At 39.0% G+C, this 27064-nt stretch overlaps 2 protein-coding genes across 4 annotated transcripts in view; both read right to left on the reverse strand.

Annotated features, from left to right (window-relative positions):
* Positions 1-4789, reverse strand: part of zcchc14 (zinc finger, CCHC domain containing 14) — a 30042-nt gene extending 25253 nt beyond the window's left edge. The window contains exons 1-2 of one of the 2 annotated variants that reach the window (XM_020644297.3): positions 2639-4789; positions 867-1094 (exon numbers count right to left, since the gene is read on the reverse strand). In XM_020644297.3, coding sequence (XP_020499953.1) covers positions 867-1094; positions 2639-3133 — 723 coding nt within the window. In that variant the 5' untranslated portion in view covers positions 3134-4789. The remainder of the gene's footprint in view (positions 1-866; positions 1095-2638) is intronic. The other variant, XM_065956746.1, reaches the window with a different exon arrangement.
* A 1636-nt stretch (positions 4790-6425) lies between these two features.
* Positions 6426-27064, reverse strand: part of jph3b (junctophilin 3b) — a 36728-nt gene continuing 16089 nt past the window's right edge. For both annotated transcript variants that reach the window (XM_020644280.3, XM_065956747.1), the window contains exons 2-6: positions 26357-26843; positions 24627-24992; positions 18611-18735; positions 16644-17644; positions 6426-7873 (exon numbers count right to left, since the gene is read on the reverse strand). In XM_020644280.3, coding sequence (XP_020499936.2) covers positions 7793-7873; positions 16644-17644; positions 18611-18735; positions 24627-24992; positions 26357-26843 — 2060 coding nt within the window. In that variant the 3' untranslated portion in view covers positions 6426-7792. The remainder of the gene's footprint in view (positions 7874-16643; positions 17645-18610; positions 18736-24626; positions 24993-26356; positions 26844-27064) is intronic.

The raw sequence follows: 27064 nt of genomic DNA on the forward strand, positions 1-27064 counted from the left end.
CTGCATAAACACTGTGTTAATGTAGTTAACACTTATAACCATTAAGGCTGGTGTGTAAAGAGAGATATATGGTCACACTGAGTTCAGGATCTCCTAATTACAAGATCGTTTATCATAATTACACGATACAGATCTCATAATCATGAAATCAGGATCTTGTTTTTAGGAGATCCTGATCCTGTAATCGCAGGATCCTAAGCTGTTTGAATTTATCTTTACCCATTTCATTCGATATGTAAATGTATAAAATGTAATCACACATTAAGGTTCTGGGACATTTTTTTAAATATATGGTAGTTCAATATGTTCCTTTAGATATCTGCAGCTAGGGATTTAATTAAGATAGAGAGAAGCTTAATTTTCCCTGTAAAAATGACTATATGGATTACGGATTCTATAAGGGCTCAATCCTATTCATTCACAGATAAATGCATACCAATTAACCAAAGTATAAGTCAATAAATGATACAGTAAATGTACTTGGACTTATATAGCACTTTTCTAGTCATGGACTGTTTTTACCCATCTTTCAATCTGTGCACAATGTGCTCTGAGTCTGCTCTGGACACCAACATTCAAAGCACATGAGCAATGCAAGCTTCAAGATTATAAAAACAATTCAAATGTTGCTGAGAAAATAACACGAGACGTATACCTCAGAAAAAGTGAGTTAAGTTGATTATGTTCTTAATTTCAAAAAAACATGTGCAGATGCAAGCAAGCAGTCTTTTTTTTCTCCCAGTTTCATGTGTGTCAAGTGGAGTCAGAGATGCTAATAAAACAAAGACCAGCTCTATAGTCACTATTGTTAAAAGTGCATTTCTGATATAAGAGTACACTTTGGTTGTGAATGTGATAGTCCCTACCGTGTGCCAGCAGGGACAGTGTGTATGGCAGGTTTGGCTGGCAGGCTTAGGCAGATAAGAAGCACTGGCATCAGGCAAGGAGCAGGAAGTGGGGGGCAATGAGGCCAATGGCAGGGAAGCAGGCTTGTTGTGATCATGGTGATGTGGCTGAGTATAACAGGTGGCTGCTTTATCATTGCTAGGGCCTGCTGCTGGAGTCTCTGCTCCTCTTGCTGCTTCACTGCTCACCTGCAACCATCAACATGTTGAGTAAAATACCAAATCAGATAAACAGCAAAAGTATGATGTTCAGTCATTTAATCTCAAAATGAACTAATGTCTAGTTGTTTCATTACAAGAATAACTATTTCATTGTCTTGTACCAACCCTTATTAAAGTGTAAACTGACCTGTCAGAAAAGCATTTAGGTGACTTGTGCCATTTTCAAAGATTCTCACTATCTTACAGGTTTCTAACTAGATGTCAAGTCATTTTCATCATACACACACTCCTGAACATTAGGAGAATCATTTCAGGATAACCTGCCCCTGAAATCTTCCTGAGTTGCCTGTTCACATATGCACCCCACAGCGGGAGCAAGCGAGAGCCTCCGGTGTTGAAAAATGAAGCCGATGCCAAGGTGCAAAATCATGCAGTTCGTTGTGCGATCATTGCAGAGACACGATACAAAAACAAAAAGGTTTTTTTCTGTATGTTTACGTTACATGGAAATCTAAATAAGTACCTTTTAGTTTTGCAAAGTTGAATGTAAAACTTGGTAACTTGAAATCAGTCACAAAAACAGTTTTAACTTTGAAACACAGTAATATCGTTTCAGAAAAGATAACATTGTGGTAGAGCATTCAGTGTTAATGAAATATGTGGAGAAAAAAACTGATTGGAAAAAAGGAAAACCCTTAAAGAGTCAATACAATTCTGATAAAACATGTTAAATAACATATTTTAGGAATTGTCTCTTTTGGAAAATGTATCTTTAGTGATGAAAAAACACAAATGTCTAAGGAATAGAGTGAAAGAAATTGATTTAGCATGATTTAAACCTGGATTATGAAAGCCAATATGATAAAACACTGTCAAAAATTATTTTTGTTAAATGTTACGATTTACCCAAGTCTTAAGAACACCAAATGGTTTTCTCTCAAACCTTTGTTAACATTTGGATTGGATGGGTTGGGGTTGAAGATATGGCAGGTAATGGCAAGAGCGAGGCCTTTTTTTTAAAATCCCAGTCCATCATTGCCTTTGAAACACGGAATTGAACCTCACTAAACTCTCTGCCTAGCCTTCAGTACAGTCAGGACTCAACCAGGCTGCAACGACAACACAAAGAAAAATACTTTTTCCTCATGTCTTTAGTGGGTCAACAGCACTGACTTTGAATTTAGAATATATTTAATTTAAACTGTTTATTTATCACATCATGAATATGTTAAAGGGCTACTATTTCCCAAGCTAAAACTGTCAAAGGAAATATGTAGGCTATGTTATATTCATTAACCCACACAATTATTGAAATGATTGAAGTTCATTCTCTGTTTTCTATTGGAGCCCCACCCTCACTTTAAATCAGGTAGTGTAGACAGATTATTCTATTTTACAAGAAGTTTATAAATAGTTGTACAATTATTTGATTCACAAGCTTTGCTCTCTTAAAAAAGCCTAGTTTTATGTTTTTTTTTTAGGCCTATGCAACCGGACAGCTGTCATCTCTAGTCCTCCTCCCCCCCTAGATGTTAGGTGTGAGCTTATAAATGGACGTGCATCTCTCTCACCTGCAGTATCTCTTGGATTTGGCTGAGCTGCTGTCTCAGTACTTGCTTCTGGTGGAAGCTAAAGGCTGGGTGATGAGAGGCCATAGTGAATAGTAAGAGGAACTGCTCCTCCGTCCTCCCGTCGTTCAGAGCCAGGCCGTAGTTATTGATCACAGTGTCAATGTGAGTCAGAGTCCGATACAGGACCCCCGCCGCATCCCTATTGTCCGAGCAAAGCAGGGCGAGGGACACCAGCAGCTTGCTGCGCACCACCTCCTCCGTGATGTTGGTGAGGCCAGACAGGTCGACGGGGTTGTTGGCCTTGATCTCTGCATCCCGAAGTGAGTGGTAGTCCTTGCGGGCCAAGTCTTCCAGGCAGGAGCCGAGGAAGCGGAGCTCTATAGGGACGCAGAGGTCCAGAAGGCCGCACAGGAACTCTGTGCGCTGGGCTGAGGTGAGGAAAGAGAACCAGCGGTACACCCCCTCCCTCTGAACACAGCTCCGGCTTTCCACCATAGTCACATACACACTTCAACGCAAGAACTGCAAACTTTACAACAAGTTTGTGTGCGAACGAGGGCCATAAAGTTCGAGCTTATTTGTCAACTTTCACTTTAATCAATGACTGATGCTGTCTCTTACTACTTTGTTTGTTCTCCACAAAGGGAGTCTACAGTCATTAAACAGAAGTAGCGATAGACAGCTGCATGCATTCAGAACATTAGTCTCACCAAGGCGTTTTAAAAAAGTGGTTCGAGTTGAGGACGCAGCACGGCAGCAGGACTCAGGACTCCCTCCGCCGTGTCCCTCTCCGCCGGTCGGACCCTCCGCCCCCTCAAGGTAGTACAGAAAACAACTCAAGCAAGATTGTCAGAGATAATCAAAACACTCCCGTCAAACAAAGGCTTTTTTTTTTTTTTCACATGCGCTGCCCCTCCTGTAACACACAGCAGAATAATCCATTTCCATAAAGTTGTGCCTCCGTCCTCATGGTTTTCCACAGCTTGCGAGACGAGCCGTCGGCCTAAATCCAAGCCGCTAGATATTCTGTGCTTCAGCTGAAGTTTAGAAACAAAATAGTAGTGGCCCGAAGCGACTACTGATGCTGCCAATGGATATAACATTATTACATTCCCGATACATTACCTCATCGGACGCCAATGTGGACAAACAGTTCAGAGTCAGACATAAGAGACAACGCTTTGTTAAAGTTTATGACTGCATTTCTCGCAACATGCAGGCTTTTAACTTTCCCTGCAAACTACCATTAGTGTTGAAATGGAGTAAAACAAAGCTCTTTACAACATTATCCCAACTCTGGAAGCAAGACCAGCCCATCGAACAGGGAATTACTTTTCTGATTGGCTGCAAGTCCTTTCTATCTTCAAGGCTTCACTCGTGATTGGCTGGAGGAATGTCCGCTCACTTTCCCCATCTTCTCCGAGTTAGGTTACTGAAACTTTAAAATGTAACAGAGAAGATGGATTCATGTGTTACTGGAGTAAATGGATAAAGGACACAGATAAAGTGGAATAATAACAGGTAAACGTAAATTAAATTATATTATATTAAGAGAGTAGTGAAGGAACAACCCCCCCGCCCTATTCTATTTATAATTGTATTAATATATATATATATTTATTTTTCTTATTATTAGCATTATTTTTTTCTTCTCTAAATCTTAATTTAATTATCTTTTCTCTCTTCGTACCTTTTCTTTGGATTTTTATCTATTTTTATTTCATTTCATGTTGTATTCTCGTATGTATTCTTGTATGTTTTAAATAATGTGCCAGGATGAACAAAATTTGTGATGAAATATGACAACTTGTAATGAAGTAAAACAGCCTGCAATAAAGTTGTTGTTTTGTTTTTTTTTAAAAAGAAGAAACTTGAAATTGATGCTGTGGATTTAGCCTACTTGCTATAAATCCTCACAATTTATTAAATTACGGGCAACCCCTCCTCCCAACTCATCTTTTTATTATCCTATAGGCTATAGTTTTCCTTTGAGTTGTAGGAGCAAGCTTGGTTACTCTGTTTGAAAAGGCTTCAGTGGGCTACTGCAACTAATGAAGTTGATAAATTCCCGAATAAGGAATCCATCATTTATACTGTGCATAATATCATTGCAGTAGTTTACTAAAGGATGTCGATTAGGCTACTAGATTAGGTGATCTTGCCAATGACGAAGGTTGTAGGAGTTTTCCCTATTAGGCTACATTTAAAGTTTCATCTTATGGACTGTTATTCTTCATGTCACCGAGTAAAGCGTCTTGGTGATGTTTCTAAGTAGTTTATAACTAGGACCAGACGATGGCGCCATAAGCCCATGTTGCAGCAGCACACTTGCTTTTAGGCTTAGGCTATTGATGTGCTGATGAAGTAGGCTGTTCATTACATGACAAGGAAAAAAACATCTGAAAACATGTTTTTCATCAGTTTGACTAAACGCAGGCTAACTCCGCAGAATCAGATCTATGTTTTCTCGCTCTTCCCATCTCTGCCTCATACAGCCTTGTTTTATCCTACTTCTATGGAGAACATTGATTTTTGGAGGTAAGCCCCGCCTCAATACACACAACCCGTCCCTTTGCTGACGGAGGAAAATTCGGTTAAGGTTGCTATAGTAACCATACCCCTCCCTCTTAACCAGGCCAGTACAGCTCCCTCTCTGCATCAAGGATGCTACCTTACACAGATAGCACAAACAAATTGTATGAAAACACAACATGGCAATGCACTGAAAAAGAAAGACAAGGGCCCAGAATAATTTTCTTTCAAACACTTTCATTATTTTCTCCACATTACTCAAAAACAAAACAGAGTATTCCCAGAAACATAAAGAAAGAACGAAAGAAAGAAAGAAAGAAAGAAAGAAAGAAAGGAGAGTCAAACTATAGAGAGAGCTTGGCATGCTGTAGCATGCTGCGGACTAACAGGGTGGCGCAGGGCATCGTCACCAGGCTGATGACATACAGCAGGGCTTCAGTCTGGGACCAAAATGAAATTAAAATGTATTGTTCTGCCTCTCGGGTGCAGGCACATTAGATGGTTCTCTTGTAATAATGTTGGTAAACACCAGCAATAAGCCTACTGCTGAGTTTGAGTTCCAATCCTTATTTTGAGAAACGCTGTCTGACAGAAAAAACAACAGCGAGTCTCTCTGCCCCCTGGAAGTTGTTACTGATGGAACCAGGCTCAGCCATCCCATCCTATCAAGCGGAAGGAGGCAATGCATACACATGTTCGACCACTCTGATAAGCGTTCATGTGCAAACATGCAATCCACATCACACACACCCACACATACACACACAGTTTCACAAATCTGTAAAAAACGGACAAATTGTGACTGGTATATCTGACTTTACCTTAGTCTGACTGTTTGTTAGTGACAGTTTTGCAATGATGGAGATCTGGAGTAAAGGCTGAGGAATGGCAAAGTAAAATCCTGACTTCTATAGTGGCCACTGTTTTCAAAACTTATGACACACTTGCATCTTTCTTTACACAATCTTTGCAAATAGTGAGTTCTTCTTGGGCTGTGTGAGTATCACCTAACTAAACAAAAAGGCTTCAATTCATTTTATTCAACCCAAGATTCACGAAAGTCCATTTTAGACATTTTTGGCGGTTGTTTTATTCTGGCTTTATGTGCCAAATACAATTTTCTGCAGAAACTTCTATCAAAATTTGACATGCACATGTTATTCTGAAGATCTTGTCAGTTTGAGAGTCAACGCATAACCATAAGACTTAAATACATATGCATGCGTTTTTGTATTTTTATTAGTTTAAGCTAAAAAAAAAAAAAAAAAAAAAAAAAAAAAGCAAGGCAGTTGCTACTATTAATTGTTCATATATATTGCAATTGTATGATGAAATACTTCTTGTTGCCTTCAGTTTAAGTTTCGAGGAAGGCTTTGGGAGGCATGAATTTACCATTATGATGTTGTATTTGAAGCCAAATTTCGGGTGCTTTATATGCAGACTTCACTTTAGTGAATGCAGTATAGCCTGTAAATACATCTGTTAGTAATACAGTTAGCCCTGGGCTTTGCCAAGAATTGTTTGTCTTGAAGTTTCACCAACTAAGAGGAAGCTCCATCCTCTGACTGGTTTGTGTGGGGGTCGAACTGTGTAGGAAGAGGGGACAAAAATATGTGGCTAGATGTGGATAAGCAGTGGCTGTATCTTAACAAAGATCTATGAGATCTATAGTTTATGAGCAGTGGAAAAAGCCACTGAGCTACTTTAAGCCCGAGCAGAAATTCACATACATACACACACATTTCTGAAAAGACACTGACACTGAATTAAGTAGGAAAATTCTCATGAAAACCCATTTACACTTCAAAAACATTACAGTATACAGTATGTAGCGATGCGCTTAGTTTGCTCTCATTTCTTCACACTCACACATTCTGGTTCCCAGCACAAGATGAAGAGTGAGATGAAACAGACATCAGAGTGGGGACAGTGTGCGTGAGTGTGTGTGTGTGAATGGGTTGTATGTATGTGTGTGTGTGTTTGTGTGTATATGTGTGTCGGTATCTTAGCCCCTGATTCTTTCACAGATACACAAAAACACACCTTGAGATATCAGTAACATTCCAAGGGCAGGTGGAAGAACCAAAAGTTGGAGTTAAAATAGGAGGGGCACAAAATAAAGAATATATCCATCAACATATTGTACATGAGAGAAAGTAGTAATAAATAAATTATAGGTTACAAATCTGATGAAACATAGTTGAATATGGAAGTCTGTCTTGTCAGTCCTGTCTGCCAACAGTTGAAGTTGATGTTTTGCTGTAATCCCAGTTTGGCTTTTGTGGCCTGGGAATCAGACCAGTTCAGCCCATTTAAGTGTATAGTAAGTGAATAATTCAAGCTCGCTCCAAATTATGTGCCATATTATCTCCCCTTAGTCCCACTGGGCTGCTTCCCCACTCTTTCACTAATTCATTTGGTCTATTTACTTCAGCAACTCATTTTCCAAAGAGGATCAACTTTTGCAGATGTTAGCCAGGGCTAGCTATCTTAAGTAATGGCAGAGCCCTAGCCTTCCATCAGCCAACAAAGTATAGGGGCAGCAGATTGTATCGTATTATCGGTACTCATGCTCTTTAGTGTTGGAATGTAGATTGGCTGACTCTGAAAGGGGCGCTGTTGTTAAATAAAAAAGTGAATAAATAAAATAGCCACTCCAATGTTGAGCAGAATCACCATGACAACCAGGATAGAGCTGTAGGCCTGTGTGGGAGAGAGAGAGAGAAAGGAGGGGGAGAGGAGAAAGGGAAGTGTTAATAATAAGACACAAAGCTCACACACAAGGCTGTTTTCACACAGTCATTATAACCATGCTGATATACAGTTATATCCATCCCTTCAGTTTCTAACTAAATGCACAATTGCAAATTTACTTAATATGAACGTGAAGTAAAAATATAAAAATTAAACATTTTCAAATAACAGAAATATTCTTCTGTATTAAATACTTATTTACTTTATTTAGTCTGAAGTTCTGCTGTGTAATGATATATAAATTAAAAAATATACTTTGGGGAGCTTTGCTTCCATATTTCTGCAACAGGTTGGTTCATGTTCTCTTGAGATACGGTATCTAAAGTAAACCCAGCTTTTTTAAAATTATTGTACATTTTTATAAATCACCCTACCCGACTTCAACTAGTCCATATTCCTCTAAAGCTAGAAGCAAGTAGGTTAGTAAGAAAACTTGTATTGTACTTTTTCAAAGCATGATTATAAAAACTTTCACTGTTACAAAAAATAACAACAAAACTGTGACAACAAAATGACATTAGTATTTAAGTTGAAGACGAGCCACAATTGCTAGTAAGGGAGCTAGAAGTAAGCACATTCTGTGAGTCCTATTTAACCTGTTTAATGTCAGAAAGTCATTGTAAGTAGGACCTGTTCAGAATCAAGTCTTTATTATATAAGAATATTTTTTGAAGTTATTGGAGATGCGATGTACTTCAGCTTTTGTGGGTTCAAAGAACACATGGCAAAAGTCTAAAAGTGACGAGGACACACTGAAATAACACTGTTGTTTACAAAACACTTCATTCAAATCAGAAAGACAAATGAGGTATTGCTTTGGCAAAAATTGATAATCTACAACAACAGGAATTGATCCGAGAATCTAGAATATTTTTGTTACAGTTGTGAATGAGCAAAGCAACGTGAGGGATACAAACTGATGGATAAAGGGCTTTAAAGGGGAAAGTACAGGGTGAATTAAACCTGTCCCATATTTGAGCCTTTAAGACCTATAAGGTTTGAGGAACACAACTTGGACATATTGTCTGCATGGATACTCAGAGGAGGCAATGAGATAAATGGGGAGAAAACCAGTAAATGAAGGCCTACTATCTCACTCAACACCCTAAGACCATGAAATAGGATATTATTGCAAAAAAATTGCCTTTGTTAGGATCATATTCTGTTGCTGTTATCGGAAAACATTACATAAAGAATATGTATGTTATTACAGAAAAATGATAATTGCAGTTTTATACTGTGTTAAATCAGCAGTTCATGTCAATTGCACATTGACTGCATGAAGATGAGGACATGTATTCAATGTAACGGATGGAGGAGCAACTTGCATCCAAGACAAATAATACCAGCCTGTGTTGATGTCACAGGGTAACCTGCTCTTTCTGACAGAGTGAGGTCAGAGGTCAAGCACTGCTGCAGATCAGCAGCCTGGAGCTGGTGGGAAGGCAGTGTCTTCCCAGATGACACTTCAGAGGATGTCTGCTTACATTCTGTGTCTTATGGGTGAAGGCCACCTGGCCACTCTTGGTAAATATTATCATTGATTCAGAAAACTATGCTGAACACTCTGGCGACAGGTATTTCATGGACCTGTGTCATAAGTCCTCTGAGCGTTAACCTCTTTATATCTGTTTAGTAATACATGTAATAGTAATACATAAAGCACCCATGAGCTGTAGCATATAATTCCGGAACAAGGTATTTATATTGATTTTATGTCATTTTTTCAATGATGTTTCTGGTCTTCTAAGTGGTTTGTTAATAACTTAATGATCTTGCATGTTGTATCAATTCATTACACAGAAGCTGTTGCATCCAAGTGACAGGATATTTGTCTTTAATGTAAAAAAGGATGTTCAACAAAAAATACACTTTTTTTTGTTTCCTCCTCAGATTTTCACTTAATTTAAAGCTACCGCCCAGCAGCCTATTGGCTGAGCTTTCAATTCAACTACAGCTGTTTTCACATGTATGCACTCCTAGATTATTTGAGGAGGACTGCAGCTGAAATTCTCCTGACCTGGCTGTTCACATATGCACCTCACATGGGGAGATTATCCCTTTTCAGACGGTAGGGGTGGCCTCCTGAGGCAAGATGTGACACTAAACAAACACACAGTAGTGGCTGACGAAGCAATAGAGGGTGCTATACATTGCTTTAACAATAATATTTGCCTTTATATCAATGCAATGTGTAGTTTAAAAGAATCACAATATCAACATAAGAGCACAGAAGAACATACTAAATAGAAAAGGTAATGCAATTCATTTAGCATTTTCTACAGTATTACATTGATATTTGTGATGGTCTGCCCCAGACTTAAGCAATATAATCTAGTTTTGTTCAATGAAGCATTCTCATTGAAACATTTTTCTTTGAAATACAACATCAATGGAAAAACCACAGTGTGCCCATACTGTCATTTGGTGGCAAAATTTGAAGTATACTCGCAATTTAAATTCCTGGCTCTTGATCTTGAGGTTTCAAAAGGCTGCACATTACTGTTGCTGTTATAGAACACCCTCAGCAGTCAGTGACGTACTTCCCTCCTTAATGAACGTCATACCAGAATTAAATAATAATGACATTTTTCTTATTGATGATTTTAATTGGAACTAGTTGACTCAAGTGTCTGAAGATTTTAAGGCACGCTGTGACAATGAATCTTTTCAAGGTTGTTGATAAGCCCACTCGACCCAATCTTAAAATGTCTTGATAAGTCATCATTGATTGATATTACTTTAACTTATGTTCCTCATAATTATTTTCCTGTGTCCATCTTTGCTGATATCAATGATATCAGTGACCATTGTGTTAATGCGCCAGTGTGAAACCCTAATAACCAAATCCAAACCACAGATTATTATAATAAGAAACATGAAGCGTTTTGTACAACAAGGATTTCTTCATGATCTCTTTGCCTTTGACTGGGATTTTATTGATGTTGTTGAGAGTGCATGGAATAATTCTTATGATGGATTTGTGAGAGTATTATTGATAAACATGTTGCTTTCAAAAAATTCAGGGTAAAAGGCTGTGATATCACATGGTTCATTGATTTATGCAAGAACATGGAGCTGGTATTAAAAAAGGGAAAATTCTCCTGTATCTCAAGTGAATGTACCATCAAAATACATTTGAAGCTGTCATTTTAGGGTCCAAAATATGCACAATGTAGCTTTAAGTTGCTTTGTGTATGTTATGTTATAATGTGTAAAATATACCAGTTCAACATGGTGGCCTCGCCTATCTAATTTTTTTACTGTGTGCTATGCTGTTTCTTTCCAGCCATTGAAATACCGCATATACCGAACAAAGTCACCTTGCCACAGATTGGACTCACCGTCACATAGCTCAGTATTTAAGCATTACCAAAATCAACTTTACTTAGTGACATACTGTTATACTTTATACCTCTTTGAGTAGTCAGAATAAAAGTGTTATTTAAGCTCAACTCAATTCATTTAATTTTTATTTGATGTACTACAATATGAAACATATATGTCGCTATTTGATGCATTGTACCAGAGTTAGCTTAGAGCTAGTTTATATCTGCAGGTCACAATTGAAACATGCAGGTGTAACGAAACAAGGTGTAACCATTTTCTCTTTTTTCCCTTAATTGCTCCCCTTTCCTTATTCTGTTGAATTTCTTGTATCAGCTACTGGGGTTTTGTACCCAGAAGTGATTGCAGATAAACATTATGATTATTGCTTGTTTACCTTTAGAAAGTGATACATCACTAACTGTTTTAGTGTGAGTTATTTTGCCTTCAAAATGACTCAGAAAGTTTGTCCTAGTTTTATGGGCTTAGCACATAGTCAGTAGAAATACTGCTGTTGAAGTATAAGCATGCAATTTGTATAATAAGCTACGCAGGCTCTATACTGGAGGTGCAGTGCTCAAATTATTTTGCTCGAAAGCTCCATTTTTGGACTACTGTCGTTCAGACGACTCTAAATTCAAACATAAAAAATATTAACCATTTCAAATACAATTTAAAGATTTGCGTCTGCCAACACTGTTTATTCAACTCTGCACGGGACGCTCCACAGTGTGCAACCCAGCAGCCTACCTTAATGAATTATTAGGCTGTGAAACTGAATTGCTGAATTTCTGGGATTAATAAAGTAATCTGAATCTGAATCTTTAGCTTTAGTTTTACTGTCTATCTAGAGCTGTTGGCATTAAAATCTCATGGTATTTTCTTGCAAAACATTGGATTTTATTTTGAGATCATAATTCTTTATCTGCTTATGTGTTTGTTTAATACCAATATAATATTCTTCCTTTACCTTCACAGTCATTTGTCAAAAATAGTGTTCTGGTCATGTGAGCGAAATCCTCTGGGGACACATCTTATTAAAGTGTTGTTATTGTAAATAAGTGCCTTTGGGATAAGAGAGGTTAATTTCCATGTTCCATGATGATGACTGATGTCTTTGCATGTTCAACTATTTTGGTGCAGAAGTACTCTATAGGATGAAGGAGCAGAGACGCATGTTTTTTTGGTATATGGTGCACTTGCCAAACCACCACATCAGTAAAATGTGAAGTTGATTGATAAAAAGATTCCTGTGTGTGTTTTGCTGAATATATCTGTATGTCAGAAGCAGCATTCTCTTTGTGTAATCATCTTAGTGTGATAGTATCTGTGTATGCTGTGAACCTGCCTAACACAAATCTGCTGCAAACACACAAGCACATACACCCCACCTCCAACCACCCTCCACCCCCCTTTCACTGACACACGCCCACTGATTGGCCACCATTGAAGCAAGGCATAAGCTGTTCCCTAGCAACAGAGCACTGGTTAACCAATAGGGGGCCTTCTGAGAGGATGGGACTAGTTTGCCAGTCTGCTGTTACTAAGGTGCAGAAAGGACTGCTGGGGTTCTCTCCTTGCATGTATATTGGTCTGTATGGGTCCATCAGGGTGTGTGTGTGTGTATGTGTGTGCGTGCATGTGTATGTTTAAGAGCAAGAGAGTTTGTACTCATAATGTGCTCAGTGCATGTCTGTTGATATCGTTCACGACTGCTGTGACCATATTATCATCCAGGATTAGCTTGGTCGTGTCTGTCCACCAGCCCAAATCAAGACATAGCCAAAAAAATTCTATTATAACAGCATAATCCTCCTGCTAGCTCAAAGTACCAAAAATCTTTATTTCATGAGGTTAACCCTTGTGCATCTCCCCAGGATTATCTTAATATGTGGGATAACAGTGTGTTATGTCACTGGGGATGGAATGTATCCTCATGACAGTGAGCAACAAATCCTTTTAGTCAAATCAATGTGTGGCAGTGACATGACGGATATGACAAATGCACCATACAGCTGCTATGGAGAGTGGATATTTAGGCCAATAAGAGATATGCAGGGGCTCCAACTGTTCAAAGTGGCAAATTATCAAAAGCTTATTATTACCAGTGGATTAAATGACAACTGAAAAAAACTAAAATTGGACTGTATGGTGATGAAACCAACTTTTTTCAGGTTTTATAGCCTGCAAGTTTGACATTTGAAGTCTCAGTGCTCTCATCAGACTAGTTTCCAGAAGCAGCCGTATTCTCTTTTACTTTATTAATCCCTGACAGCAAATTCAGTTTTTACTCTTTGTTTTCGAACATGCTACACACACATGGACTAGAATTACCTACACATGCACAAACAAGAACCTATGCCCATGTACGGATGGAGAGCTGTCGGAGTGAGGGGCTGCATACAAAAGAGTGCCCAAGCAGTAAAGTATGTCCTCTTCTACAAACTCCTCTTGAAATAGCCCTGCAGACAGCAGGCGAAGCATTGACTATGGATAGAACAAAATAATGAATTATTATAATTAATGCAGGCTTAAGAAATTTCGAGGGGTATTCATGTACAAACTATGTGACAGTATCTGCACTTGGTATTTATGTTTAGCGAGTAGATTCTGTGTACTTTAGATCTGGGGCCTTTTAGGGATTTTCTATCAAACACCAAAATCAACAGAAAGAGTTTGGTGAAGGCTGTTTTTGTTCATTATGAAAATCAATACAACAGTTTTAATCATTATTGGATACAAATCTACAAATATCAAAGTAAACATATTTGTGCAGGCATTAAGCCATAACTTAATTGATTGTATGTTGGAATCAATAACACAAAGATCAATTACGCTGACTGTAAGTGATCAGTTGTCTGTCCTATCTGTCCTGAGACTATCTGGTGTTGTTTGATAAGCTAAAAATTCTCAGGTCAGACAAAGCCTGTACTGTATATATCTAAGAAGCATTATAATGACACATCATGCAGTGTTAATGTAACTTTAACTTTAACTGTCTATTTATTTTATTCATTCATTGCACTAAAACTGTTTATTTACTCATCCAGTCACTGCACAATAATAACTGTATATACTCTTTCACTGCACTATAACTTCACTTATTTGCACTATATAGCTCTCTCTATATATATATTTGTTTACCTAATCAGTCACTGCAAAATAATAACTGTATATATTCTTTCAGTCACCACAACTGTCTATTTATTTATTATTATTATCATTCATTCACTGAAAAGCAATTGCTCTGGCCACTTTTTGCATATTTCTCTTTGATATCACCACAAATATATTTTTGTTTTTGTAAAACGCTGCTGTTTAGGATTGATGCTAACGAAGTTTCGTTGTGTCCTTGTATACAATGATAATAAAGATTCTATCTATATCTAATCATAAACTCTACAGGAAAAGTGTTTATGTTTATGGGTTTTCAATCAGACATCAATTTAGCATGTATCATTATGGTAAGGTCATCATGTAATATTTATTATGACGTGTTCTGCTGCCCTCATACCCTTGTGAAATAGATCTTGATCTCAATGGGTTAATTACCTGGTTAAATAAAGGTTAAATAAGGTAAGGTCTTAAAATATAAACTGTATATAGTATATACAACAATCTATTGTAATGTTAAAGTAAGATTCATTATTTTAATTCATTTCTTCTAACAAATTTAACTTGCAATTACTGATTGTCCGGATTGGAGAAATTCTAAAACTCAACACTGAAATAGTATTGTTCAGTTTTAGGTTGATATGGCGGGGCTTCCACCAGAGCTTAGCTTGCCCTCCCACCTGCTAGACCTAATTCAACCTTGAGCTGGGCTTAGCTTAAGGAAATTTAAGAAAGGTGAAAAAAAAAATGGATGGTGAGCTCACAGAGGGACATCTGTTGGTTTAACCAGAAGATAGAAGGTCTCAGATCAGTCCTATTTGTGCCATGTGCAGAAAATAACATAACTCGGTCAGCACTCTGAGCTTTCACAAGCTACCATCCTGGGCAAGAGATTGTGCCATTCATAAACCAAGGAAAGTCAAAGCCAAAAGTAACAAACACATGTTCAGAAGTCTGATAACAGGGTGGCAAGTGGCAATTAGAAGGCAAAGTCTATCCTTCGGGGCAGCCTGAACACTTAAACCAGCATCAGGTCAATCAAGATGCGGTTAAGCATGCACACCTTTTTCAGTGCAACGGAACACACTATGTTTCCAGATATAACTTTTTTAGGGCCCTGTTGAGGGGGCTCTGGGTAGAAGATACTTGCCACCTAACAACTTTTCTTTGCTAACTCAATATGGCTAACATTAGCTGTTCATTGTTCTGCAAAAAAGCCTTGTTCATGTTTCATGATGTTGATATTACACATGTTTAGCTGCTTCATATTCATTTGTGATTGCCTGTATATTCATTTTGGCACTTTCATTCTTATTTGCTCTTCAAACAAGAACATGTTGTATTGATATATTTGAAGAAAACCGTCATCATTATAAACATTTCTTTCTCCTCGTCTTCCATTCTTTCCCAGAGGGCCAACCCTAAGTTTAGTGAAATGTAAAAGGCATATTCACAGTAGCTGAGGATGTGTCAGGAACTGATATTCTCCAGCTGGTCACTAAGTGTGTGAAAGGGTTACTCCAGGTAATACTCAAACCTGATTTGTAAGACATAATCTGCAGTTCATGTGTAAAAATGGCTTATGTCAAATGCTCGTTCTTAACTTTGCCCCTGATGTGGGTAAAAACAACACAGATTAGAGCTGTAAGTAATAAAGACAGATTAAAGTAAGCTCCAGAGAATACCATGAAAGATGATAAAATACTACACAGAACGTATTTGCCCATGAAATTCATTTTAGAACCCCATCAGATAATAGATGGAACAAACACTCTCTACAGTAAAAATATTTGGTTACTCTTTTATTATATTTTGGCTGACATAATAAACTTAAAGAACTACTCAAACTTGATGTTTAGGAGCTTTTTAATCCGACAGATATGTTGACCTTGTGTTAGACTAAACGTCAGCGCTGCAGCTGACATGGAAACAGTGTTCAACTGAAGGACATCTTATAGCAGAGTAAAGACAATTTTTACCCTACTAATGCCATGCCCAGCGCCCCCTAAACATTACACCAATACCTAATATCATTTCAACCAGGTAATGTTCATAATAAGATTTCTGAGTTGTTGCATTTTGTGTTTACAGGATGTGCTTAGAGCTTACATGTTTCAGTGATAGTTTTTTTTCCTAAAGTTCAGCTCATGTTACTTGTAGTTTTCGATGTTTGACCGCAAATAGGATCTGAAGGTCATTTTAAAGTGCTATTTTTAATATATCCCAGTCATAATGTTGCATCTGTAACAGAATGGTGTTAGACTGTTAGTTGTCTTACCGAGTTGCTTTTTTTTTGCAGAAGGCTGTGGTCCTGTTGCTCTGGTGTGATGGGGGAGGACTTCAGAGGAGGAGAGAGTGTAAGATCCCGTCGTAGAGGCTGCGATTCCATCTTTTCCCCCCCTCTGTCCAGCTTGTGCACTGAGTCTTTACCCCCCTCCTGCCCCTCTTTCCCCTCTCTCCCTTCCCTCCTCTCCTTCACATCTCGGTTCTTATGCCTTTGTCTTTGCACAGTGTGCGAGCGCCCCTCTCCTTGAAGACGACTGTGCCCATGCCTCTCTTCCCCATGCCCATGGGGCTTGTGGGTAGCTGAGTCTCTAGGCTGTAAAGGCTTCATCTCCATTTCATAATTGCTAATTTTTTCCTCATCCTGCTCAAGCAGTCGACCTCCCCTGCTGTGCACACCCCTGTGCCCTGACGTCCAAGAGGCAGAAGAGGACGACTCTGTCCACTTGTCCCTTCTGGTCTGTCTATGATTGGATGACCCATGCTCCCGGGACTTGTGATTGGAGGAGCTGTGTTTGTGGCCGTTGATCCGGCTTGCTCCTCGTCCACTGACCCCACCTGTTTTTGAAAACATCCCTCTTCTATTGTCCTCATTCCACGTGTTGGCCCGTTGATACTCCCCTTTCCTTCCTCCTCCCTCATCACCTCCCCCACTTCCTCCCTCCATCAACACCTGGATCTCTGTCTGCCCCACCCCTCCACTTTTTTCAGCCCTCTCTCCCGCATCCCTTGCCCCCCCAGTGTGGTCCACAGCGCTTTGTCGGTGGAAGCGGGCACTCTTGCTGCGCTGTGATGGCCGAGCAGGGGGAGGAGGGGTGTGGGGGGGTGAGGAAGAAGGAGGACTGAGGTCAGGCGTGGCAGCGTCATTAGAGGGATCGTCTGAGCCTGTGCTTTTTACATAGAGGTCTGGGCTGTCTGCGGTGCCAGCGCTACTTGACAACCCTTCACCCTCAACCTCACTGGACACCTGACGTTTGGGACGCTGGACCTCCATGCCTACACAAGACAGATGACATCAGAAAGATAACAGACATAATTAGAGATTGAGTTTTCTAAAACAAGTGCCCAAGTTAAAAGTTATTGAAGCTGTAGAACAAGTGACAATCACCAACTCTGAGGCAGCTGATAAAATCACAGATTTTGTCCCAGGCCAAGAATCCTTTTAATTAGAATGCACATTGATTTATTTTAACTTTAAAAGTTCTGATTTATTCCTGCCCATTAAAAACCTAATCACCATCATCTATAGCTGTATCTGGGGTTCACATACTGTACATGCCATGAGCCCATTACATCTTTGTACATTCAAATTGATTCCGTAAAGGCTTAATATTCTTGTCCCAGTCTGCGAATTCACACTGCAAAAGAACGGCACAGCGGGAGCTCCACATAAACACAATGAGACATGCACAAACACATAATGCTACGCTCCCCTGCTGGCTCAGCTGATCCCGTCTCAGCCCTGTAACCCCTTTGTTACTACCTCTGAAGATGGTACAGAGGGAGGATCACTTTGTCCCCCTATTACGTTCTGGGACATTCTGATAGAAGGTGAAACGTCACAGGGATGTAAATATCATGCCTTGAAATGGCAGTGTGTGTGTGTGTGTGTGTGTGTGTGTGTGTGTGTGTGTGTGTGTGTGTGTGTGTGTGTGTGTGTGTGTGTGTGTGTGCGTGCGTGCGTGCGTGCGTGCGTGCATGTGTGTGTGCATCACTGTGCTGAGTGGGTAGGCCACCTGCAGTGCTGTATAGGTTTGAATGACAGGGCCAGAAACTCAAAGCTGGAAGGTGGTGTACACTGACCTTTTTCATCAACCCACACACATATACAGATAAAAACTTGAGTTTCATTGTTCATGCAGGTGTAAACAGGCACTTTATTATTATCACTGGGTTTTCAGATCATGAATATGTACTGCATATGAGCAAATATGTATAATTTCTTAGTGTGTGTTTGCTCACCATTTCCTGGGTGCTGGAAGGAAGGAGAAAATTGTTTGGCAGTAACCCTTGCAATGCGACTCTCCTCTTGGGCCTTTTGAGCTGCTCCTACTGCTGCCTCCGCTTTACCCTGTGCATGAGCCGTCCTGTCAAACAGAAGACAGGAAAGCAGATATGTAGACTTTAATACATAAATCCAACAATCAAATACACAGATGTCTTACCTCTATTATAAAATAATAGGAAAGGCAAATCAGCTATTCATAAAACAACGTGACGCTTTTGTCAATTTGGTCAACGCCTGAACCTGACCAATCACAGCAAAGTAGCAGTATCCTTAATCTGCAGGCTGTATCAGCTAAACTTGACTAGTTGAGTTAAAGTGAGGAGTTGATGCTATTAGCAAGCCTGTTTAGCCAGATTTATGACACATCAAAGGTGGCCATATAATAAAATGCAAAAAACATACTATTTCCATGGGGATTCAGAAAACCAGTTTTTATTCACAGGTGGGAAGGAAAGGTGTGTGATCCTTATCTGTGGCACCAGCATTTCAGTCAGCAAAGGAAGTAACATGGAGTGTCACAATTTACAAGTCCAACCATAGTAACTTTGCACAGGACTCAGCAGCATGCAAAACAAAACGACTAAAAAGGCGAGTTAGCTGGAAAATACACTGAAAAACAGCACATTCTATACCGAACCAGTGAAAAAGGCCAATACGGCAATGACAGCATCATTTCAAGTTGCACGCATAACAAAGTGCAAGAAGTCATTGTAAAAAAATGCAGTTCCTTGACTGTCCACTTGAGGCTGGCCCCAGAAGACCCAGAAGTCACATACACACCCCATATTAAAATGTTCATTTGGACAGCAGAAATCAACATGCTCACAGCCTGCTACGAAATACGATTTTGGTCTGAATAGCTAACGTCTTCAACTTTCCGCAGTGGTGAGAAGTTAATCAAAGATTTTACTTTGTTAAGTGTTAATCCATTGACAAAGACGTTAAATTCGAGATCAGTTAATCAGTTAATTCTGTTAATATTAGACAAATGTTAAAATGAACGTTAACCAATTGTCATCAATTAACAACAAAAACACCATCTCTTTTATGTAAATATGATGGAGTTCTAAAGAGGCCACAATGATGAAAAAAAAGTCATTAGAGCTCAAACTCATTAATAACATGTTCCTGTATTTAACATGTAAAAGTAATAGAAACTTTTTTTCATATATCACCTTCCCTGAGGGCCACCTCATTATCCCGTCATTTAAACAACTGCTGTTCTGTGTATATTCTGTGTGTATCACTCACGCTGGACATCGCTAGCAAGATCTGATTCCTGTGATTCCTGTGATTTAAACTATTTCAAGATCCACAATCTACACATCTGTCAGGCCACCAACACACAAACAAGCTTTATGATTCAATTTTCTTATTGTCTACCTTACATCCATAAAGATCCACAGATTGATTCTGTCAGCTGAGTGGAGTAATAACGTACAAAAATAACGTTTATGGAAACCAAAAACAGAAGTTAAATTTTCCGTTTATAATCTTTTTAAATAAATGACCACCTTAAAAATCTATTAAGATTAACAAAGATAATTAACGGTGAAGGGATTAATGGACATATGCTCAGCTCTGTTTATCCGTTTTGATTTAATGGAGATTAAAAGTTAATATTTATAAGGGGCGTGGCTGATTTTACTTACAGACGGGCTTATTGTAGCTCGCCTCAGCTTCAGCTCTTTGCCTGTTACTAGGCTGACTGAAAGTTAGTCTGAGACAGCATTTCCAATATGGCGAACACTGTAACTGGGTTTCAAAATGCTGCTTCAGAAACCAATGGGTGATGTCACTTAAGATTACGATAATGTAAATAAAGTCTCTACAAATGTAACTTTTTTTCCAAAGAACCTGTCAGAATAAAAGAAGTTGGAGACCCCTGGGTTAGGGTCTCATACCCTACTAACTATCTTCCAAGGGAGAAACACAAACACAACTTGTCTTTAAAACTTGTCAATAATTATTTACAGAACATAGATGTTGTTCTGTATCTGAATGTGAAATACTTTATTAATACTGGGTTATTTGTGTATTTTGCCATATGACTTTGCAAATAAAAAAAACTGTGATTTGATCAGCATTTATGTTTCACTGGGAAAGAAAATAGGGACATAATATAAAAGTATTACCTGCAAAAAATGTGTTAATGAGAGCTGTTACCTGAATCTCTGACTTTGACTAGAAAAAAAATATTGTTAATCAGAAAGCAGGTGGAGACAAAGAATTGTTTTTCCCCCAAATGGTTGTGTCAACACATATCCATTTTACATTTCATTTAAAAATAGCCAGTTTAGTATGGAAGTAGCCTGATAATTAGACTACATTTAAATTGTATTCACTTCACTCAAAATATATATAAGCTGCTGTAAGTTTTTACTTTTTGGTATTAATGATCATAGCTGCTACAACGTACTTGGTACATTTTTCCTTACAGCCATCAACTATAAAAACACCAAATTCATTTGTTGCAGAGATGTAAGCAGTGATTAAGCGTGGCTCTTGTGTCTCAGTTATCTCACACATTATCTAAAACTATTTATTTACTGGGCTGTAAGAGGTGATATTGATTCATCTATCTGTAGAAACTGTTATTTGTTGCTTAAAATGTGCTATTGAAAAATGTATCTCCTTGCCACTGTTTATTATACTGATAACTGCTTCTCTTTAACCTTGTTTTTAAATCTCCCATGCAACGATCCTCCTTTTGTCTTTGTTGCTATCTTTCATTTCATTCTATTTTAGCCAGTCTTTCACTCTTAAGAAGGGCAACGTTCTTTGTCCCTCCCTTTTCTTTTCTTTTCTGGAAGTGCTAACAGTCTTGATGCAGAGATGCACATTGATGACTATGGATTTTTAAGCTCTTTGCCTCTAAGTTTCTATTTGCCCCTCTGCACTCTATGCCAGTACTGCTATGCCAGACCAACAGTGTACTCAACACCACTGTGTGTGTGAGTGCATGGCTGGTGGTTGTGTGGGAGGTAAGATGTGAGGAGAGAGAGGAAGCCTGTCTTTACGTCTCACATGACAGACATTTTGAGAAAAGACTTACATTCAAAGTTGTTGATTATTCCATTGCAAACCCACTCTTGCAAGGCAAAGTGTGTCTTTACCTTGGAGCTCACAATAAAATAAAACAGGAAATACACCCTTCGTCTCTTCTGCTTTCTTTTACTCAGTCCACCTCTCTCAATTTATCTCCCACTCTCTCTCTTCCCTCCCACACTTCATGTCCCACTCATGTCTTCTTCTGGTCTCACCTTTTTTTTTTTTTTTTTTACCAGTGATTCCAGTGATACTTTATTTCTAAATAAAAGCAGGGTTGAATTCAAACAGCAAGTAAAGTACTCTCAATTTAAGGCAAAAATACAAATGAACTATTAACTATTGAAATTTAGAAAATGATCATTCTCAGATCTTGGACACAGAGTCACGCTATCCTTGATCCTGATTACAACCGTTTTGTCATTAAGATTCAAGAATATCTGCAGCAAAGTCTTTTACAGTCTTTCTTGCTGTGAGGATTCTCCAGTTGCTCCACAAGTAAATATCCCTGCTGCTCTGAGACACACAGAAGAAGAAGCTATCCTGCCCTGGGCAATGCTGCTGGTGGATCTAGGTAAGAAATGTTCTGCGTATGGATTTAAATACGTCTTACAACTACACTGTCTGAAAACGGCTGCTAAATATTAAGGGCATCACAACTTCTGGTCCTACAGGCTAAATTAATAGTCAGGGATCCCCTCACAAAACTAGCATGGCTGTAAACTCTTGTTCCTTGTTTTCCTCTGCTAATCCAACAACTTTACAAGCAGCATGTAGAAAATATAAACTAATAAATAATAATAGTGTAGAGTCATCACATCAATAAATCACTGGTGTAATTATTAAGTAGCACAAGTATAACTACTGGAAACACACAAAACAACCTTTGGACAGCAAGTTGTACATTGTTAAATTACAACAGTATCTACTATAGAAACTTAATCTCCCTATACCCAGGGAGAGACAACTCACTGAATAAGTGAAACAACCTCCATCTAAAGAACACAGCTATTCTCTGTGTGGACAGCAGCTCATCTACAGTGTAGGCTGACTGATTGTTGTACACTGAGTGAGGCAAATGTGAATTAATGAAAATTAAGATATATTGTGCTGTAGATTTATGGATAATGGACTGTAAGAGGGGCTGTTATAGAGGCCGGGCAATGACGGTTATTGCACATTCTCTCAAAGTCAGGCGTACAGGCACAGTGCCGTCTCGACCATTTAACCAGTATAGGTTAAAAGTCTATCAGTGGATTGCTCTCCGGGTGGGGAGTGAGTCCTTGCCCCAAGCAAAGGAGATTAAATATCTCGGGGTCTTGTTCACGAGTGAGGATGGGATGGAGCGGCTCGGCGTCAACAGTAATGTAAGCGTTGTGCCGGACCGTTGTGGCGTAGAGGGAGCTGAGCCTGAAGGTAAAGCTCTCGATTTACCGGTCGATCTTCGTCCCAACCCTCACCTATGGTCATGAGCTATGGGTAGTGACCGAAAGAATGAGATACAAGCGGCCGAAATGAGTTTCCTCCAGAGGGTGGCTGGGCTCAGCCTTAGAGATTGGGTGAGGAGCTCAGACATTCGGGGGAAGCTTGTAATGTAACAAGTTACTTCTTAAAGTAACATTACCTAACACTGGTGACTGTTCTAACCTGTTACTGTACCATGCATGCTGAAATGAAAGCAGGAGGTTCCATGAATAACACTGCTCGGGCTAACAGCGTGGATAAGCTTGAAGTCACCCCTAGAGTTTGGCACTTTTGGAGGTGAAATAGATATAGACGATGGACACCAGTCCAACAGAGGATTTTAAAATGTTCACCAGTTCTCAGTGGATAAAATAGTGAAGGCGATTCCTATGGGAAACCTTGGTTTTATATTTGATCTCAAATGCAAGTTCACACACAAAGGAAAGAATTACACCTCTATCATTAAGATAAGATAAGATAAGATAAGATAAGATAAGATATTGTAATAAAACTTTGGTACCGAGCAGGATATACATCGTTTCATAGGGTTTACAGCATGTTATTATATAGCGTTGTCAGGTGTGTTTCTTTATTGTCCTCTGTTGAGTGGAGCTTTATTGTTTGTCTTGCATCATTTTTATGTGGGACTACAGATGGAAATTAGCGACAAGCTAAATCTGGTGCAACCATCTTTACATTTTTCTTTGTCTAAATGATCAATGTCATTGCACACTGTCCCTTGATAAATAAAATAAATGAAACCATAATTATGTTATGTTGCATAAAGATTTGTCATCCACAAAGAGAATTAAACTGATACCTCAATGAAAATGTAGGTAGACCGTTTCTCAAAATCATGAAAATTTGAAGTTTGAGTTAATCATAGTTTGCGTTAGAGAATTTGGTCATCCTCAGAATATGTAAAACTAAATTAAGCCTCTGTTTTTATAGGAGAGCTGGTAATGTGAGTTGTTTTGCTGAGACGTTTGAAAGAATGTGTAAAGATTCATCTGGGTTAGTTTTATAAACAGAGAATAGACTGGGCTTATATTTTAACATTACAGTCATCCAGACGTTTTCACTTAAAATCATATACTTATTTAAAAAATAAATACTTGCAAAGTCAAAGTTAATATCAACAATCGGAAAATGTTTGTGCAGCAACAGGACCTTATGGGTTTTGTCATTGCTGGGGGAAGGGGGGAAATGCAGACAATCCCACAACTTTGTTTCAAATTTTGAAAAAAAATGTTAAATTAAAAAAGTGACACACAGGGAAGCGATATTCTTGACAGATGTCTTTGTTACTGAAATCTTCAAGATTATTGCTGTGACCTAGCAAGAAGGTATACCAAAAGATATCCAGAGAATGTGACTTTAAATTCAACCAAGGAAAGGGAGGGATTTAAAATAAATAAAAACATACAATTTATTCACAAACCACCGCTGAGCCCCTACCTGGATTGAGCAATCTCAGCCTTTTGCCGGGCAATGTCAGCTGACTTCTGAGCTCCCTCCACAGCTCTGTCAACCTTCTCTCTGATCTTACTGGCCCGGAGGGGAATCAGGTTCTTCCTTTTGCCACTCACTAGGATGTTTTGTTTGTACTTCCCCTCCTCTTTTGTGCCATCAGGAAACGTGGTGCAGCCATAGCCGTGGCGTTTGTTGCTTAGCCATTCTCCCTCATATTGCAGCCCGTCAGAACGTCGACTCACACCAAATCCACTTCGCTTATCATTCTTCCACTCTCCACTGTAGGTCTCTGTTGCCGTGGCATCCACCTCGTCGTCAGCAACAGCCAAATCTGTGTCTGCATCTCCAAGACTGGAAAGTAGAAAGGTATCATTTGTTCAACAATCCCAAAAATAATTTTGACAAAAATAGGTTTGTTGTAAGGTAAACTATATGAGAGCTCTTCCATTGAGTGATATAAAAAGTTAATCCAAGGCAGTCATATAATTTAAAGTTGTTATTTGCTTCAGTGTAGTACAAAGTACTCCTTAATTGCATGTCGATCCCCACATTTCCTACTCTATCCACAGTCGTACCAAATAAATGGAGAAAGCCCCCAAAAAATCTTCACTATTTTTAAGGTACTTGAAGATCCACTCTCCACTTAAGCATATATCCTGTAAGAAAGATAGAAAAACAAATAGAAAGCTGGACATTTTTGTATCTGCTGCCACTGCAACCTAACCAAGGATAGGCAATCGCTGGATGGGTTAACATGAGTGAAATGACATTTCTCTTCCCTCATCCTTGCCAACAATTCATCACAACTTAATAAGTCTGTGTCAGCTACGTCACCCTCAAACAGATCTGGAGCTGCTCTTGCTTGTCATGTAGTAATTGTTCCCTTAAAAATGAGGCACCTGAATCCAGCATACTTAGATTTTTTTAAGCCTTGTGTATTCAATTGTATGATTTATTTCCCAAATTCAAGTCAAATATGTTTCTATTTAAGCAATAAATTAATTACAGACTTTGACTATCTTGCGTAAAAAAAAAAGATCTCCCAACAGCATAACTACAATATGATTGACTCTGAGCTGGTGTGACCTCTAAGATTGGTCAAAAAATGTTAAAACAGACTATACACAGTTAAGCATGGAGAGTTAGATGGCAGGCTTAAGCAACAGGACACTTTTAATTCGGGACCGTGGCTAGATGACCATGAAACTGACCTGTTGCCCTATTGGGAACTTAGGACTGCACGCCAATCCAATTTGAAGACACTTAAGCAGGACAGATGCTTGTTTTTGCCTTGATGTCCTTCAGAAGAAGGGCAGTGTCCATGAACTTAATAACACTACCCTTTCACCTACTTTTATTAGCTCATGATCGAGTTTATGAATCATATTTTTTCATTGCCATTTAGTTCAATCTGTTGGATATACTTGAATGCTTTTAACTTTTCTCACCTGCATCAGTCAGGTTGACAATACTTCTTTTGTTGTCACTAGTTATTGGCATTAGATTAAGATCGTAAGGTACATAGTGTTATAGACAATATTCCTAGGACCAAAACAAAAAAAAACATACTATCCTGTCATGGTATCCTCATGATATCTATCTGTAACTTCAGTTTGAGGAAAACATTTTTAGACAAGGCTAGAAGATGTTTTAGACAAGGTCTGCTGTGGTGCTATAGCCAAACCCATTCCCTCCATCCTCCACTGCTGTATTACCTGATAGTAGAGTTGATATCAGATGCAGCAGATGAAACAGTACTCATTCCAGCCTCACTTCTGAAGGAGCTCTGTTTAGACCTCTGGGAGGCGAGGGAGCTCCTAGACTCTGACTTCCTCAGCTTGAGCCCAGACAGAATAGACCTCCGGAACAGCCCACCTTTCCTCTTTCCCTTCAGCAGCTCAGCCTCGCTGTGTGCTGTTAGCACAAAACCTCCCCGAGACACAGCGGGGCTGCTGCCACTACTGCCTGTGCTGCACATGGACACACTAGTCGTCAGAGTTCCAGGAACAGGATGAGGACCAGGAACCACCACTCCACTCCGGTCCAGCAGCGCTGTTCCATTGCTGTGCTCTGAACCGGAGCGGAGAGAGTTTATGGAGGTACGGAGTGGAGAGCGAATGACGGCCGCCATGCCATATGGGACACTCTGACGAACTCCATAGCCATGCCGCATCCCACCAACCCATTGGCCTTGATATGTTCCTACAGGAAGAGAAGAAAAATCACCATTACAATATTTTTTTGACACAAAACCAGCTAAGCAACAATGTTGCAGGTGCTCTTGATACAGGACACTAAACTAGCAGCTAGTTAGATTGGGGGCTTGCTAAAGAGGATATTAACATTACAAATTGGAAACTTAACAAAGTGTAATCTACCTATAAATGGATTAAAAAACCTAAAACACATACTTTACAAGTTAA

Source organism: Labrus bergylta, chromosome 7 (assembly GCF_963930695.1).
Source record: "Labrus bergylta chromosome 7, fLabBer1.1, whole genome shotgun sequence".
Classification (NCBI taxonomy): domain Eukaryota; kingdom Metazoa; phylum Chordata; class Actinopteri; order Labriformes; family Labridae; genus Labrus; species Labrus bergylta.